Here is a 13,835-nt window from a genome sequence, read left to right on the forward strand (position 1 = left end):
CTGCTACTTTACCAAATTCATTAATTAGCTCTAGTAGTTTTCTGGTAGCATCTTTAGGATTCTCTATGTGTAGTATCATGTCATCTGCAAACAGTGGCAGCTTTACTTCTTCTTTTCTGATTTGGATTCCTTTTATTTCTTTTTCTTCTCTGATTGCTGTGGCTAAAACTTCCCAAACTATGTTGAATAACAGTGGTGAGAGTGGACAGCCTTGTCTTGTTCCTGATCTTAGAGGAAATGGTTTCAGTTTTTCACCATTGAGAACGATGTTGGCTGTGGGTTTGTCATATATGGCCTTTATTATGTTGAGGTAAGTTCCCTGTATGTCTACTTTCTGGAGAGTTTTTTTAATCATAATTGGGTGTTGAATTTTTTTTTTTTTTTTTTTTTTTTTTTTTTTTATTTTGCGGTACGCGGGCCTCTCACTGTTGTGGCCTCTCCCCCTGCGGAGCACAGGCTCCGGACGCGCAGGCCCAGCGGCCATGGCTCACGGGCCCAGCCGCTCCGCGGCATATGGGATCCTCCCGGACCAGGGCACGAACCCGTATCCCCTGCATCGGCAGGCGGACTCTCAACCACTGCGCCACCAGGGAGGCCCTTGGGTGTTGAATTTTATCGAAAGCTTTCTCTGCATCTATTGAGATGATCATAGGGTTTTTCTCCTTCAATATGTTAACATGGTTTATCACATTGATTGATTTGCATATATTGAAGAATCCTTGCATTCCTGGGATAAACCCCACTTGATCATGGTGTATGATCCTATTAATGTGCTGTTGGATTCTGTTTGCTAGTATTTCGTTGAGGATTTTTGCATCTATGTTCATCAGTGATATTGGTCTGTAGTTTTCCTTCTTTGTGACATCTTTGTCTGGTTTTGGTATCAGGGTGATGGTGGCCTCATAGAATGAGTTTGGGAGTATTCCTCCCTCTGCTATATTTTGGAAGAGTTTGAGAAGGATAGGTTTAACTTTTCTCTAAATGTTTGATAGAATTCACCTGTGAAGCCATCTGGTCCTGGGCTTTTGTTTGTTGGAAGATTTTTAATCACAGTTTCAATTTCAGTGCTTGTGATTGGTCTGTTTATATTTTCTATTTCTTCCTGGTCCAGTCTGGGAAGGTTGTGCTTTTCTAAGAATGTGTCCATTTCTTCCAGGTTGTCCATTTTATTGGTATATAGTTGCTTGTAGTAATCTCTCATGATCCTTTGTATTTCTTCAGTGCCAGTTGTTACTTCTCCTGTTTCCTTTCTAATTCTGTTGATTTGAGTCTTCTCCCTTTTTTTCTTGATGAGTCTGGCTAATGGTTTATCAATTTTGTTTATGTTCTCAAAGAACTGGCTTTTAGTTTTATTGATCTTTGCTATTGTTTCCTTCATTTCTTTTTCTTTTATTTCTGATCTGATCTTTATGATTTCTTCCTTCTGCTTACTTTGGGGTTTTTTGTTCTTCTTTCTCTAATTGCTTTAGGTGTAAGTTTAGGTTGTTTTTTAGTGATCTTTCTTGTTTCTTGAGGTAGGATTGTACTGCTATAAACTTCCCTCTTAGAACTGCTTTTGCTGCATCCCATAGGTTTGGGGCCATCATGTTTTCATTGTCATTTGTTTTTAGGTATTTTTTTATTTTACTCTTTGATTTCTTCAGTGGTCTCTTGGTTATTTAGTAGCATATTGTTTAGCCTCCATGTGTTTGTATTTTCTACATTTTCCCTGTAATTGGTATCTAGTCTCATAGTGTTGTGGTTGGAAAAGATACTTGATACAATTTCAATTTTCTTAAATTTACCAAGGCTTGATTTGTGACCCAAGATCTATCTATCTATCCAAGGTCTATCCTCGAGAATGTTCCATGAGCACTTGAGAAGAAAGTGTATTCTGTTTTTTTTGGATGGAATGTCCTATAAATATCAGTTAAGTCCATCTTGTTTAATGTATCATTTAAAACTTGTGTTTCCTTATTTATTTTCATTTTGGATGATCTGTCTGTTGGTGAAAGTGGAGTGTTAAAGTCCTCTACTATGATTGTGTTACTGTCGATTTCCCCTTTTATGGTTGTTAGCATTTGCCTTATGTATTGAGGTGCTCCTATGTTGGGTGCATAAATATTTACAACTGTTATATCTTCTTCTTAGATTGATCCCTTGATCATTACGTGGTGTCCTTCTTTTGTCTCTTGTAATGGTCTTTATTTTAAAGTCTATTTTGTCTGATATGAGAATTGCTACTCCAGCTTTCTTTTGATTTCCATTTGCATGGAATATCTTTTTCCATCCCTTTGCTTTCAGTCTGTATGTGTCCCTAGGCCTGAAGTGGGTCTCTAGTAGGTAGCATATATATGGGTCTTGTTTTTATATCCATTCAGCCAGTCTATGTCTTTTGGTTGGAGCATTTAATCCATTTATATTTAAGGTAGTTATCGATATGTATTTCCTATTACCATTTTCTGAATTGTTTTGTGTTTGTTATTGTAGGTCTTTTCTTTCTTTTGTGTTTCCTGCCTAGAGAAGTTCCTTTAGCATTTGTTGTAAACCTGGTTTGGTGGTGCTGAATTCTCTTAGCTTTTTCTTGTCTGTAAAGGTTTTAATTTCTCCATCAAATCTGCATGAGATCCTTGCTGGGTAGAGTAATCTTGGTTATAGATTTTTCCCTTTCATCACTTTAAATGTGTCCTGACACTCCCTTCTGGCTTGTAGAGTTTCTGTTGAAAGATCAGCTGTTAACCTTATGGGGATTCCCTTGTATGTTATTTGTTGTTGTTCCCTTGCTGCTTTTAATATATTTTCTTTGTATTTAATTTTTGATAGTTTGATTAATATGTGTCTTGGCATGTTTCTCCTTGGATTTATCCTGTCTGGGACTCTGCACTTCCTGGACTTTATTGACTATTTCCTTTCCCATATTAGGGATTAGGGAAGTTTTCAACTATAAGCTCTTCAAATATTTTCTCAGTCCCTTTTTTTTTTTCCCTTCTTCTCCTGGGACCCCCTATAATTCGAATGTTGGTGTGTTTAGTGTTGTCCCAGAGGTCTCTGAGACTGTCCTCAATTCTTTTCATTCTTTTCTCTTTATTCTGCTCTGCAGTAGTTATTTCCACTATTTTATCTTCCAGGTCACTTATCCGTTCTTCTGCCTCAGTTATTCTGCTATTGATTCCTCCTAGAGAATTTTTAATTTCATTTATTGTGTTGTTCGTCATTGTTTGTTTGCTCTTTAGTTCTTCTAGGTCCTTGTTAAACGTTTCTGGTATTTTCTCCATTCTATTTCCAAGATTTTGGATCATCTTTACTATCATTACTGTGAATTCTTTTTCAGGTAGACTGCCTATTTCCTGTTCATTTGTTTGGTCTGGTGGGTTTTTACCTTGCTCCTTCATCTGCTGTGTGTTTCTCTGTCTTCTCATTTTGCTTAACTTACTGAGTTTCGGGTCTCCTTTTCTCAGGCTGCAGGTTTGTAGTTCCCATTGTTGTCGGTGTCTGCCCCCAGTGGCTAAGGTTGGTTCAGTGGGTTGTGTAGACTTCCTGGTGGAGGAGACTGGTGCCTGTGTTCTGGTGGATGAGGCTGGGTATTGTCTTTTCGGTGGGCAGGACTGCATCCAGTGGTGTGATCTGGGGTGTCTGTGACCTCATTATGATTTTAGGCAGTCTCTCTGCTAATGGGTGGAGTTGTGTTCCTGTCTTGCTAGTTGTTTGACATGGGGTGTCCAGCACTGTAGCTTGCTGGTCATTGAGTGGAGCTGGGTCTTATCGTTGAGATGGAGATCTCTGGGAGAGGTTTTGCCGTTTGATATTATGTGGAGCCGGGAGGTCTCTGGTCGACCAATATCCTGAACTCGGCTCTCCCACGTCAGAGGCAGAGGCCTGACACCTGGCTGGGGCACCAAGACCCTGTCAGCCACACGGCTCAGAAGAAAAGGCAGAAAAAAAAAAGAAATAAGGGAAGGAAGGAAGGAAGAGAAAATAAAGTTATTAAAATAAAAAAAATAATTAAAAATAAAAAAATTAGAAATAAAAAAAGAAAGAAAGATGACAGCAACCAAACCAAAAAACAAATCCACCAATGATAACAAGTGCTAAGAATTATATTCAAAAAAAAAAAAGGACAGACAGAACCCTCGGACAAATGGTTATAGCAAAGCTATACAGACAAAATCACACAAAGAAGAGAAGCATACACATACACACTCACAAAAAGAGAAAAGGAAGAAAAAATATATATCTATATATAAAAAAAGGAAGAGAGCAACCAAATCAGTAAACAAATCTACCAATGATAATAAACTCTAAATACTAAACTAAGATAAACATAAAACCAGAAACAAATTAGGTGCAGAAAGCAAACCGCAAGTCTACAGTTGCTCCCAAAGTCCACCACCTCAATTATGGGATGTTTTGTTGTCTCTTCAGGTATTCCACAGGTGCAGGGTACATCAAGTTGATTGTGGAGATTTAATCGCTGCTCCTGAGGCTGCTGGGAGAGATTCCCCTTTCTCTTCTTTGTTTGCACAGCTCCCGGGGTTCAGCTTTGGAATTGGCCCCGCCTCTGCGTGTAGGTCGCCTGAGGGCGTCTGTTCTTCGTTCAGACAGGACGGGGTTAAAGGAGCGGCTGATTGGGGGGCTCTGGCTCACTCAGGCCGGGGGGAGGGAGGGGTATGGAGGCGGGGCGAGCCTGCGGCGGCAGAGGCCGGCGTGACGTTGCACCAGCCTGAGGCGCACCGTGCATTCTCCCGGGGAAGTTGTCCCTGGATCCCGGGACCCTGGCAGTGGCGGGCTGCACAGGCTCCCGGAAGGAGAGGTGTGGAGAGTGACCTGTGCTCGCACGCAGGCCTCTTGGTGGCGGCAGCAGCAGCCTTAGCGTCTCGTGCCCGTCACTGGGGTCCACGCTGATAGCCGTGGCTCGCGCCCGTCTCTGGAGCTCGTTTAGGCGGTGCTCTGAATCCCCTCTCCTCACACACCCTGAAACAATGGCCTCTTGCCTTTTTGGCAGGTCCAGAATTTTTCCAGACTCCCTCCCGGCTAGCTGTGGTGCACTAGCCGCCTTCCGGCTGTGTTCATGCAGCCAACCCCAGTCCTCTCCGTGGGATCTGACTTCAGTTAACATTTATCACATAACAAAACAAGACTCGGTGACTTAAAGCAGAAACCGTTTATTATTTCTCATATGTCTGTGGAGATTGGCTGGGGGTCAGTAGGGTATTGGCTGTTCCAGGTTGGGCTCAGCCAGGCGGCTCTGGTCCATGTGTCTCTCATCCTCCTGGCCAAGCCGCCATGTTCTTCCCACAGCGATGGTCAAGGTGCAGAGGGTAGGCGGACACACTCGACCCCTCTTAAGGCCTGGGCTTGGGACTGGCCTGCTATCACGGCTGCCTCATTCTGTTGGCCAAAGCAGCTTCCAAACCCAAGCCAAAGGCTGGAGAAATGCATTCCACTGCTTCGATCGGAAGAACTGCAATGTCAGTTATGTGGTCAAGGTGGTGAATATAGGGAGGGATAAGAAACTGGAACCAAAATGCAATCTGCCATAAACAGTAATGAACTGCTACTTATCCAATACTTATTGTGGACCAGGACTATGTATATATAATAATAACTAACGTTTATTTAGCACTTACTGTGAGCCAGACACTTCTACGCACTTGACATGAATTGTTTCATGTAATGCTCACAGCAGTGCTACGATATAGACCCTAAGGTTATTCCCAGTTTCCATCCAAGGAAACGGGAGGAGAGAGGTTTAGTGACTTGCTCAAGGTCAAAGCCGGGTAACCCTGCGTGAGCACCAGGCTCCAACGCTGTACGTGATCTGTTACTTTTGAGAATACAGAGGCCCAGATCACTTCAGGGACTTGTCTGCAGTCACTAGGTGGACACAACTTTAGCATCCTGGCCCACGTGACTGCTGACTGTATTCTTCCCACTGTGCCGTCGGCCAATGAGTGTTAATTGAGGAATGTAGCTTTATTCTGTTCACTGACTGTGATGTGGTCAAAGGCATAAAATCCAGGTATGAGATTGAAGCTGATCATCTGTTGTTTGTCCAGAACCCTCCAGTCTTGTTAGCTTTCGTCTCAGTCCCAGTGACAAACTCTAAATGTGAAAGGTGTTCCTTTTGCCACTTGTTGATTAATATTCCTTGAAAAAAAACTTATTTCCATACGCATAGCCCAAAGAGAAGTGTCCGCAGTTAGACATACTAATGAGAAAAAGGCTTTGTGTTTTAGTAAAGGTTAATTAAGACCCATCAATTTTTTTCCTTTAAAACATTAAAGTAAAATAATGTAATTAGCTATTTTTTTCCTCTTTACTCCCAGAGGGCAGATGTGAATGTTCTCCCTAAATGAAGCTATTTATTTAAATTCATCCAGATTTCTTTGGAAGTTTTGTACGTCTTTCTTCTGCCATATCAGCTTAGAGCTACAATAATTTAGTAAGTTTTTCCTAGGGTGAAATTGGATGCCCTTTATCAATCTTACACTGAGGGGGCATTCAATTACTTAATCTGAAGTGGTATATCTGGGTCTCTCGATTACAATTTTGTTATAAACGGCTTGCTAATGATGCTCGGGGTGCATAGGTTAATAGGGGCCATTCTAGCCAGGGCTGGGTAATTGAACGCTTTCTATTTTGGGACCAGTTATGTGATCTCTTACAGTGGTACTAGGTTCCCACAATTACAGCCTGCGTCCACAGGGCACAGTGCTGAGCCCAGGCTGGGGAGCAATCTCACTGAAATGTATATCTGAGAACTCTGGTTTAATACCTGAATGGGAGCGCCAAGGGTCCTGTCTCATCTGAATCCACTGGCACCAAAATGTGGACATTCCAGACAGGTAAAGTGCAGTGATACCCATTGCTTATTTCTTAAGAAAGAATAACCTGAGTGTTAGGTTTCGGAATGACTGTTCTTGGGATAATTTGTGGCATATGGAAAAGGCCAATCCAGGAACAAAGCAGCAATCCATTTTCCTTTCAATCCAGTCACATGAATTTGATTTTTCTTCACCGAGTTATGTTAGTTCATAGTTATATTTATTTTAAAAGATCTTTTTGAAACCATACATAGTGTGCATCTATGTATTTGGGCAAATACAAATACCCTTTGTGTTTGGACAAATCCTAGCCCTGACCCAGCCTTCCAGGCCTTCCAGAGTCTTGTCCCTGCCTTTTCTCCCATCCGTTTCCCCCGCCCACACCTGCCGCATAGCCCAGCGGTCTGCTCTCCTGGTGGTCCCCATGGGCTTTGATCTCCCGCTTCTCTTCTTCATGGGGTCTTTACTTCCCTGATCTCCACGTGGCTGGCTTCCTTCTCATCATTCAGAGGTCCCCTCCTGAGTTAGGTCTTCCCTGGCCATCCTCTCTACTCTATCTCCCCTTCCTCTAAGGCATCAGCTCTCCCAGGGGATGGAGCCCAGGGATGCTGCTAAACATCCTACAGTGTACAGAACAGCCCCTGACCACAAAGAATTATCCAGCCCTGGTGTGGCATTCAGAGCTCCTGTTCAAGGGTTTCCTTGTTTTCTCCCTTTATATTTTCTTCCTGCCCTTTACTAGCATCTGAGATGGTGTTATTCATTTGTGAGTTTTTATTGTCTGTTGCCCTGCAGCCCCTAACTCCTGGTGGAATATAAACTCCAGGTGGAGAAAAGCCCTCCCTGTGTCATGGTCACTCCTGCACCATTGCTGTCGAGGCTGACAAGGGTGGCCTGGAAGCCTCCAAGCTCCAGGTCCTGCACTTACAAAGGCTCACAGCAACGTATTCACCTGGTTATATGGCTGTTGTTTATTTATTTATTTATTTATTTAATATATTTATTGATTGATTGATTTTCTTGGCTGTGTGGGGTCCTTGCTGCAGAGCGCGGGCTTCTCATTTCAGTGGCTTCTCTTGTTGCGGAGCACGGTCTCTAGGTGCGCGGGCTTCAGTAGTTGTGGCTCGTGGGCTCTAGAGCGCAGGCTCAGTAGTTGTGGTGCACGGGCTTAGTTGCTCTGTGGCATGTGGGATCTTCCCAGACCAGGGCTCGAACCCGTGTCTTCTGCATTGGCAGGCGGATTCTCAACCGCCGCGCTGCCAGGGAAGCCCTGGCTGTTGTTTTCAATCAAGTATTTGACACACTATACGCTGGCCATATGTTTTGATGGAATTTGTAAGTGTAAGATAGTTTGACATTTTTTTCCTCCAAGAGGGCACCCCCCCAGGGTTTTTTCCCCACACCAACAAAATCTCCAACTCTTCAGACACCAGCTGGGTGTCCTACAATTCAGTTGAATTCTTACAGTAACTCCCTGGAATTAGCACAGACTTCACGGGTCAAGGGCTCAGTCCTCTGAGACTGCCCCCACTTCAGGCCCCAGTCACAAGTCTTGGGTCCCCAGGCTACCTACACTTCTGTCCTAATTGGCTGCAAATTCAGAGGTTCCCACAGCCCCCTCCTCAGGTTCCATAATTTGCCAAAATGATGCACAGAACTCAGGAAAGTGCCTTACTGACTATTACAAAGGAGATAATACAAGAACAGCCAGATGGAGGAGATGCACGGGGCAGTCTGCGGGGAGGGTCTTGGACCTTCCATGCCCTCTCTGGCTGCACCACCCGCCCAGCACTGCCATGAGCTCACCAGCTAGAAAGCTCTCGGAATCCTGTCACTTAGGGGGTTTTATGGAGGTTCCATTGTGTAGGCACAAGGGATTAAATCTTTGGCCATTGGTGATTAACTCAAGCTCCAGCGCTTCTCCTTTTCCTGGAGGTTGGAGAGGCAAGGCTGAAAGTTCCAAGCTTCTAATCAAGGTTTGGTCTTTCTGGCTACCAGCCCCATCCTGAAGCTGTCTGGGGGCCCCAGCAATAGTCACCTCACAAGCATAAACTGAGGTGTGGTTGAAAGGGGCTTGTTATGAATAACAAAAGGTGTTGTCCCTGTCACCCCTGTCACTCAGGAAGTTCCAAGGGTTTTAGAAGCTCTGCGCCAGGAACAGGGGACAAAGACCAAATACGTATTTTTTACGACATCACACCCCCCCATCACATCCTGGTTTCAGGCCTGCACACCTGGACTTGCATCTCGGGCAGTGCCCAGTGCACAGTCTGCCTTCAGAAGGGATCTGGTGAATCACAGAAGGGAGGAATGAATGAATTATAGGAGAGTGTTTCTTTGAGGCCCTTAAGGCATCTGGAATTGTCTCCCCAGTTCTCTGCTCCCCGTTTTACATTTTAAAAGTGAGACGTGGGGGCTTCCCTGGTGGCACAGTGGTTGAGAGTCCACCTGGCGATGCAGGGGACATGGGATCGTGCCCCGGTCCGGGAAGATCCCACATGCCGCGGAGCGGCTGGGCCCGTGGGCCACGGCCGCTGAGCCTGCGCGTCCGGAGCCTGTGCTCCGCAACGGGAGAGGCCACAACAGTGAGAGGCCCGCGTACCGCAGGAAAAAAAAAAAAAAAAAAAAAGTGAGACGTGGAGTGGGAGGTCTGGCTGGAGGGTGCAGCCTGCCCAGGGGACAAATCCTCTGGCTCACCACGTCCCAGGCCTCTCGGTTGAGACTGTCCGCGTCTCTGCCTACTCAGGTCCATTTGTTTATTTTGCTTGTCAAAGGAAACCTTTGTTCTTGTCGAGGAATGTTTTGCCCATCCTGTTGGGTCCAGATTTTGTACATTCTTGTCTTGGAGCTTCAAAGACCATGTTTGGAAAAAAATTGCATTAGGCCTCCTGTAGCCAGAGAGACAGAAGGGTGTGACTGGCTCCCCTCTGCGATGCTGGTTGGAGCCTCATTTTAACCCCACTTGGCCTTGTTTTGGGCGTGTGAAAAATGTTTTCTTGGCCTAGTGAGGGGGTTTCCAAGTAGGGGAGCTTGCCCTGTTGTTTCTCCCGTTGGGGAGAATTGTTTGTACCCAGTGATGGGTCAGGGGTGGTTGAACAAGTTGGGGGCAGAGGTTTGAGCCTTGAGGCTCCTGGCACGTCCTCCCACTGCTCTGTGGGATGAGCGGGTGGCGGCCCGAGGCATTGGCCTGGTTCCGGGCTGAACCCTCCCACAGGCCCTGCTCCTCTGCGCTTCTCAGAACTGCTCTGACCCGCTTCTCAGAACTGCTGTGACCCGTATCTCAGCCTTTGCTCACTAGCATTCCTCAAACTGCTTCCTTGAGACGGCAGTGAGAGTTCTTTGGCCCATTAGGTTTTGGAAACGTTGTGTATTATATTCTTCTCCGGTGAAAAGTCCTACTCTAAAGAAGTCTGTGTAGTTTGGTCCATCTCACCTTTTCTCCAGGTAATTTAAGCACTGAAGACCTATCGACAACACTCAGGACATTTTGTGGAAGATATTTTAGGAAACTGCTTGGCTATTTCTTGGTCATTGTGTTTTGACAAAACATGGGCCTTTCGGTCCAAGGGAAGGGAATATTTCTGGTGGTGAGTTCTGATTGTTCAGCCTTTCGGCCAATGTGAGAGGGGGCTTAATGCAGGGTTAGTTAACATCACGTTCTCTAGGATTGTTGGAGGGGTGTGTGTATGCAGAATTGGAGGCGAGTCTGCCACCCTTGGGTAATTCTGAGGTGCTAAGGAAAAATAATGGGATGGGATTACCCATCCTTGAGTCCACTTCAGATGTTCTTGGCATTCACTGACAATTAAAAAATAAGACTAATAGTCATTGATGATGCTATTATTATTCATGTCATCTACCTTTTATCGGATGCTAAATACGTGTAGGCATTATGCAAAGTCTTCACAAGCATTAGCTGATATAGTACTTGTTACACGCTTGAAAGGGAGGTACTTTTTATCCTAATTTGACTGGTGAGGAAACCAGAGCTCAGAGAGGTTATGTGGCTGGCTCAAGGTCACATAGCTAGCTAGTTAGAGCATTGCTATACCACTGCTGGAAACTAAGTAGGTCTCCTTTTTTGCTCTTTTTACAACATCCACAAAGAAGTGTCATTTGGGCAGCAATACAGTTTATAACCGCAGGGTTCTATTAATAGATTTTGAAGAATCACGTTTCCCCCAGGATGATGAAAGTGAAAAATTGTTTCAGGGTCTAAAGTGTTCTGTTGCTCAGGGGAATACTGCACGTTGGATTTAATTGCTTAATTAAAGTCAGAAAAAAATTTTTAATATGATACATTCTACTGAAGGAGAGAATCATTTCAGTGTTTCTAAATTTTCATTAACTTTTGCATCCTAAACTAGTAATAAATGTTAGCTCTAGGTTAAGAGACTGTTGGTGCTACTGGGAGAGTAAAAACCATTTTCTCTGCCTGCTCCCACCCTAAACATTCTCCTTCTTGGATTTTTTGTTGACTTAACAGCACTGATATTTGAAATCATCCCTCAAATTCATAGTCACTGACTGTGCATGAACCTGAGAATGACTGCAAGTCCTGGGATAGGGGGATCCAGTCACTTAGATGTGTCAAGGCAAAGGCATAACAGAATATGTGGGTTGTGCCAAGTAGGAGGTGTTTAATATGGTGCTGGTGGTGCTGGTGTTGGGGCCACATTTGGAGGCAGAGACTGAACTCCAAAGCCAAGCACCAAAGACCCGAAACCTCTCCCTTTATCCCGTATGTGACCCAGTCGGCTTGGCTAAAATTGAGAAGTGGAAAAGAAGCGTGAACATCTCTCCTTGGAAGATGGTCCCAGGGTTACTGCTATCATCACATAATGTAATAAAACCTCTTTTCTTCGTTGTTTAGGTAATCTGACATCTTAAAGATTTTGAAGAGGAAACATTCCAAAGGAACACAGGCTGTAAAAGAAGAAATCTTCATGGACTCTGTGTGGATGGTGTGCCAATCCATCCTTCATTGAGGCCATGAGATCTTCTAATCCCTTGGGTGTTCCCATGTTCTCCAGTGAGAACTCCTCCACTTCATTTGGTGCCATGGGAAAAACCTGAAGGACAGGAAGAATTGCTCCCGACCTTGTGGCTTTTTCCAGGATTGCAGTGGCTCTTACAGACCATGACAATTGGAGATCCTTCGTGTTGTCTTTCAGAGTCGAACCAAAGAACGTGCTTCCTCATTCTCTGGTGTTTTAGAGCCTGATCATTTTTATATTTGTTTCTGTTGCTTGTGCCTTTCAACCATCGTATGTGATCACGAGACGTCCTTAAAGTTTTCCAGCACGACTTGCAGGCATCTGGACTCCCTGGAGGCTCGCCCATGGCTCGGCGGGCCAGCAGCCCAAGGGCATTACGATGAGGCACTGCATTAATTGCTGCATCCAGCTGTTGCCCGACGAAGCACGCACACAGCAGGTCAGCTGCCGAGGAGGCCCCCGTCACAGTCGCCAGGAGTGCCCCACGTGCAAAGGAGAAAACAAAATTGTGTTTCGAGTGGACGGTAAGCAGATGAACTTACTTGCCGTTCTCGAAGTGAGGGCTGAAGGGAACGAGAGCTGGAGTGGGTTTTTGCGCTTCAAGAAGGGGAAGCGATGCAGCCTCGTTTTTGGATTGATAATAATGACGTTGGTGATGGCTTCTTACATCCTTTCTGGGGTCCACCAAGAGCTTCTGATCTCATCGCCTTTCCACTACGGAGCCCTCCCCAGCAATCCCAGCTTGATGGATGGTGAAAATCCGAGTGACACAAAAGAGCATCATCACCAACCCTCTGTAAATAATATTTCGTACGTGAAGGACTATCCAAGCATTAAATTAATTATCAACAGCATCACGGCCAGGATTGAGTTCACAACCAGACAGCTCCCAGACGTGGAAGATCTCAAGAAGCAGGAATTGCACGTGAGTAGCCTGGTGCTCATCTCTGTGGACTGATTTTTTTAAAACTTGCTGCTTCCTTTCCTGTCACCACCTCTGGGAAGAAAATGACCCCAAATTTCTCAAGTGTAGCAATGGTAATTTGACAGCCTTATGGATGAGAGTTCACTGGGGGGGGTCTGTGTCCACGCTGTTAGCCCAGAGAAGGGAATTCTGTACTGAATGGCGCAGCAAGCAATGTTGAAGGACGCCCCTCCTAGTAATTCCTTTCCGGGACTTTTTGCTTGAAATGTGGCCCTGGCAGTTAAAGTTGCTTTTGTAAATTACCGTCATCTTGTTTCTAGTCTGTCCTAATCACAGGGTTTGCCTCTAACGGCCACTTAAATATCCAGCTACATAGTCAAAAGTTCCAACTCTTTAATTTAGTTAGATTGCTGTGTGTGTGTGCGTGTGCGTGTGTGTGCGCAAGATAAATCATGGTAGAATGGATTCTGATTGAACTTTTATTTTCATTCTCTCCAAATTTTATTTTTATTTGGGGTTAAGGAAAAGCCTGGTCATTGGCTGTTTACCAAGTTTTGCTTTGTTTTAGTATTTAGTCATCATCCAATAATACTTCCAATGTGAACGCTGTAACAAGTCTCAGGACAGGATCATACTGTGGACGGAATGTGCTTGTGCTAATGCTTTCCCCTCGGTGCGTCTCTCCCCCTTTTTGTCTTTTGATTTTGCAGATGTTTTCAGTCATTCCGCACAAATTCCTCCCCAACAGTAAGAGCCCCTGTTGGTACGAGGAGTTCACGGGGAGGAACACCACGGACCCCTACCTGACCAACTCCTACGTGCTGTACTCCAAGCGCTTCCGCTCCACCTTCGACGTCCTGCGCAAGGCCTTCTGGGGCCACCTGTCCCACGCGCACGGCAAGCACTTCCGCCTCCGCTGCCTGCCGCACTTCTACATCATCGGGCAGCCCAAGTGCGGCACCACCGACCTCTACGACCGCCTCCGGCTGCACCCGGAAGTGAAGTTCTCCGCCATCAAGGAGCCGCACTGGTGGACCCGGAAGCGCTTCGGTTCGTGCCAGTGCGGTCCGCGGTCCCCGGTCCCCGGCCCCCGGCCCCCGTGGCGAGGGT

The 13,835-nt window shown here is 45.3% G+C and overlaps 1 protein-coding gene across 7 annotated transcripts in view; it reads left to right on the top strand.

Moving 5' to 3' along the window:
• The window catches only part of CHST15 (carbohydrate sulfotransferase 15), a 99,384-nt gene that overhangs the window by 39,795 nt on the left and 45,754 nt on the right, over positions 1–13,835 (top strand). For all 7 annotated transcript variants that reach the window (XR_014016607.1, XR_014016608.1, XR_014016609.1 and 4 more), the window contains exons 2-3: positions 11,677–12,725; positions 13,436–13,775. Coding sequence is in view for 2 of the 7 variants with exons in the window: in XM_081243678.1 (XP_081099804.1) it covers positions 12,180–12,725; positions 13,436–13,775 (886 nt within the window). In the remaining 5 variants the exon portion in view is untranslated. The remainder of the gene's footprint in view (positions 1–11,676; positions 12,726–13,435; positions 13,776–13,835) is intronic.

This window comes from Mesoplodon bidens (genome assembly GCF_964165515.1).
Source record: "Mesoplodon bidens genome assembly, chromosome: 1".
NCBI lineage: Eukaryota > Metazoa > Chordata > Mammalia > Artiodactyla > Ziphiidae > Mesoplodon > Mesoplodon bidens.